The sequence below is a fragment of the Oncorhynchus kisutch genome, linkage group LG6 (assembly GCF_002021735.2).
Source record: "Oncorhynchus kisutch isolate 150728-3 linkage group LG6, Okis_V2, whole genome shotgun sequence".
Taxonomy (NCBI): Eukaryota; Metazoa; Chordata; class Actinopteri; order Salmoniformes; family Salmonidae; genus Oncorhynchus; species Oncorhynchus kisutch.
The window spans coordinates 12,800,172-12,803,681 of NC_034179.2; the positions used below are offsets into that span (position 1 = coordinate 12,800,172).

Genomic DNA, 3,510 nt, shown 5'->3' on the forward strand with positions numbered 1-3,510 from the left:
CATCTAATGGCTGTGTCTATACTGAAAAAGCTATATTGAAAAGCTATTATATGCAGTATTGTTGTAGCACATTATGACCTGTTCTTTGATAATCTCTCATAGGCAGAATACATAAACACATAATGCAATCTATTATGAGCACTGATAGATAATGAGCAGCTATAGTTCTGGTGCCTCATTTGTTTCCATCACTGGTTATTTGGACAAATCACAACTTCTGAGGTGTTACCATTTTTTTTCAGATTTTGGAAAGGCAAGTCATTCAGGACCATAACTTGCAGAGAGAGGATGGAGCTCCTCGTTCTAGCATCTCACGGACCCAGAATTTAATCAAGCAGACTTTAGTTCTGGGTTACCCCGAGATTAGCTCTTTGATAATCAGAGATAAATGACTGTTAAATATCCATAAATGTATGAATATACAGTACCTTAAATAATATACTTGTTCTGTAATAAGTTATTATCGAGTCTCACTATCTGGAAGAGACTGATCAGGCCGATAAGATTTTATTATAACTTTATGAAAAAAAAAGTGAAAAGCAACAAAACAGATTTCAATTCATTTATTTCATTAGATTTTTGCAGAACGTTTAAAATGTGTTCAGGTAGACCTAACGTATTATAGCCATTTACCCTGCACAGTTGTTTTAAAGCGGTTCTATTTCAAACAGCACAGACTAGTACAGGATGTTTTCACGTTATGGCAGCCAAAGTAAGTTCTACAGGTTGTTTCCAGTGTCACAATCAAATATGTGAGCAGTTGAGTTTAGCAGCCATACATTGATATGTTGAGAAGCTTATTCTTCTGTGATGGACAGAGCAAGACATTTTATGAGTGTTGGTTGAGGATGAGTGACCAGCAGTAACAAAAGTAATAACAGCAAACTCATTGCTTTGCATAGTGAAGTCGTCATTATACTACCATGGTAGTATATCGCCATTAAATATTGTCCTAATGACAAACTGGACACACAGGAGCTGAAAGAGCACAGGGCCCTCATCCAGAGTGTCAGAATAGGAGTGCTGATCTGAGATCAGTTTAGCTTTTTAAACCATTATGAATTAGAGGGGGGGGGGGCAGACCTTTAAAACCATTATGAATTAGAGGGGGGAGGGGGGGGGGGGTAGACCTTTTAAACCATTATGAATTAGAGGGGGAGGGGGCAGACCTTTTAAACCATTATGAATTAGAGGGTGGAGGGGGGGCCAGACCTTAGACTAGCACTCCTATTCACGCTTTGTGAATATGGGCCCAGAGCGTTTGCACGTGTCTAAGACAGTTTTAACCACATGCACTAGTGGCTCAGTGGTGTTGGACAGAACGTTAGAGACTGCAGAAATAGGACTCCAGGATTAGGCCTCTTGTTTCTTCAACCAAAACATGGTGCACTTTTATTTACGACAAGAGCAAGTTTGATTGTAATGCTCAGGCTTTTCCCCTCCTACTAAAGGAAGGAAAGGGGGATACCTAGTCATTTTCCCAACAATTCATTCAACCGAAATGAGTCTTCCGCTTTTAATCCAACCCCTCTGTATCAGAGCGGTGCGGTGCGGGGGGGGGGGCTGCCTTAAATCAACGTCCATGTCGTTGGCGCCCGTAGTTATTGTTGGGGGTTAACTGCTTTGGTCAAGGGCAGAACGGCCAATCTCTCTGTTACTGGCCCAACGCTCTTAACCACTAGACTTCCTACTTGTGAAGCCTAATGTAGATGGACTGTTCTCTCCCTTCTTCACACCCATAAGGTTGATTAAAGGAGTCACAGGAATACCCCAAAATATATAAACAAAAACAATTCTCAAAAGTTTGAAGTAGTTCATGTGTAAAGATGACTTCCTTACAAAGCAAGGTTCACTCTGCTAAAACATTCGAGATATGACATGAGTAGAGATACTCTAGCTATCTGAGAAAAGGTAAGTGCCTCAAAATACCTACCACTCACCTTCTTTAAATAGATTGTTTTGAACAAATATAAAGTGCAAGACACATTCAGGCGCAGATTCTGCTGCATACAAAAATAAGTCTCTGTGGGGAGCTCAGCCCTTTTCCTATTGGAGAGATGGAGGGAGCGTGCACCACAGTCGTTATGTCTCCATCATGCGCAGGTCGTCTGTTTCTGGATTAACTTCCTCCTTGGACCGTCTCCCTTCTTTGTTCGTCCACAAGCCAGACTCCAGACAACGCTTCACATGGTACTCTGCCACCTGGTGGTACAACCAAAACAGCAACTTCAACTCACGAGAGAGAACCAAAATAACTTCAAATGCAAGAAGCCATAACTGAGTAATCTAAAGAAGAAACAGACACCCGTATACAATATGATTAATGCATCTTTATGGGTTAGTTCTAAGCTTGCCTGTTCCAAACACCATTTCCCCTGGGAAGTGTGTAGTTTGGGACGATAATCCACCTGCTCTGTGGCACTAACACTGATAATTCCCCATTTCATCAGCATTCATCAGGACCAGTATTCAACAACCCTCTCAGAATAGGAGTGCTGGGCCCGTATCCACAAAGTGCCTCAGAGTAGATAATTGGTTGTAAGTTCTGAGGAGACATTTTACTCCTACTCTTAAGGGTAAAAATAAAAGCTATGCATGAAACATTTTTTGTCATAAGAGTCTCACCTTGTCGACAGATATTTAGGAGACGTCACGAGCTGTCCTAATCAGTTAACCCTACACACTTCTCCAAAGTGTGCACAGTACATGGAGAGTCTACAATTCTAAAATACTTATTTGAGCCCTCATAGCTGGACCATTGAGGAACTACAGCAAGCACACTTGTAATAGTTGTGTTTGGAATGCAACCCCGCATCCCCGCAATCACAGAATGACTTGATGTTTATTGCACTCTAAAAACGGTCCATTATAAATCACAATCCGGGTCAGATGGGCATCCTTTAAAAGCTTGTTATATTGCCAACGAGACTAGCTTAGTTATAAAATAGGACATATGTGTTAGGCTTTCACAATGCAATTCAGGGAAAAATATCCTTTTGGAGTGCACACAAAGGGGTCATAAGTGCATTTAGGTGCGTGTACCGCGGAAAACCCTCTTTACATAAAGAAACATGGGCTCATTCTGTTCAGAACAACCCAGGGTATGACGCCATGTCATCTTGTAACTGTACATCAAACGGTGATTATACATGTTGACACTGTATATGACCGGAGTTTTATGATATGAAATGTGAAGTGCACATTAGGAATCATGGGTATTTGGCTTGCTTCTATTGACATTAATGCAGTATTTATCATCATCATTGTCTCATATTCCTAAATTTACAGCATTTCCCCTCACTAAGACAACAAAAACATTTGCTAAAGTTGCCCAATTAAGTTGGAGGGATGGGGGGGCAACTTAATGTAGCGTGCAGTGCTCAAGTTCAGAACGGCTGTCAGTCAAAAGCCTAGTGCTGTGAGGCAGAGCATGTTACTGTACAGTCACTGTGTTCCAATGTATGCATTTATCAGTGACCGAATCTTCCATTGGAGTGTAAAGGGGTTAGA

The 3,510-nt window shown here is 41.2% G+C and overlaps 1 protein-coding gene across 1 annotated transcript in view; it reads right to left on the bottom strand.

Annotated features, from left to right (window-relative positions):
• Positions 1-548: 548 nt before the first annotated feature.
• The window catches only part of LOC109892343 (hsp90 co-chaperone Cdc37-like 1), a 52,040-nt gene continuing 49,078 nt past the window's right edge, over positions 549-3,510 (bottom strand). Inside the window, exon 8 of the mRNA XM_020484820.2 lies at positions 549-2,202. Coding sequence (XP_020340409.1) covers positions 2,083-2,202 — 120 coding nt within the window. The 3' untranslated portion in view covers positions 549-2,082. The remainder of the gene's footprint in view (positions 2,203-3,510) is intronic.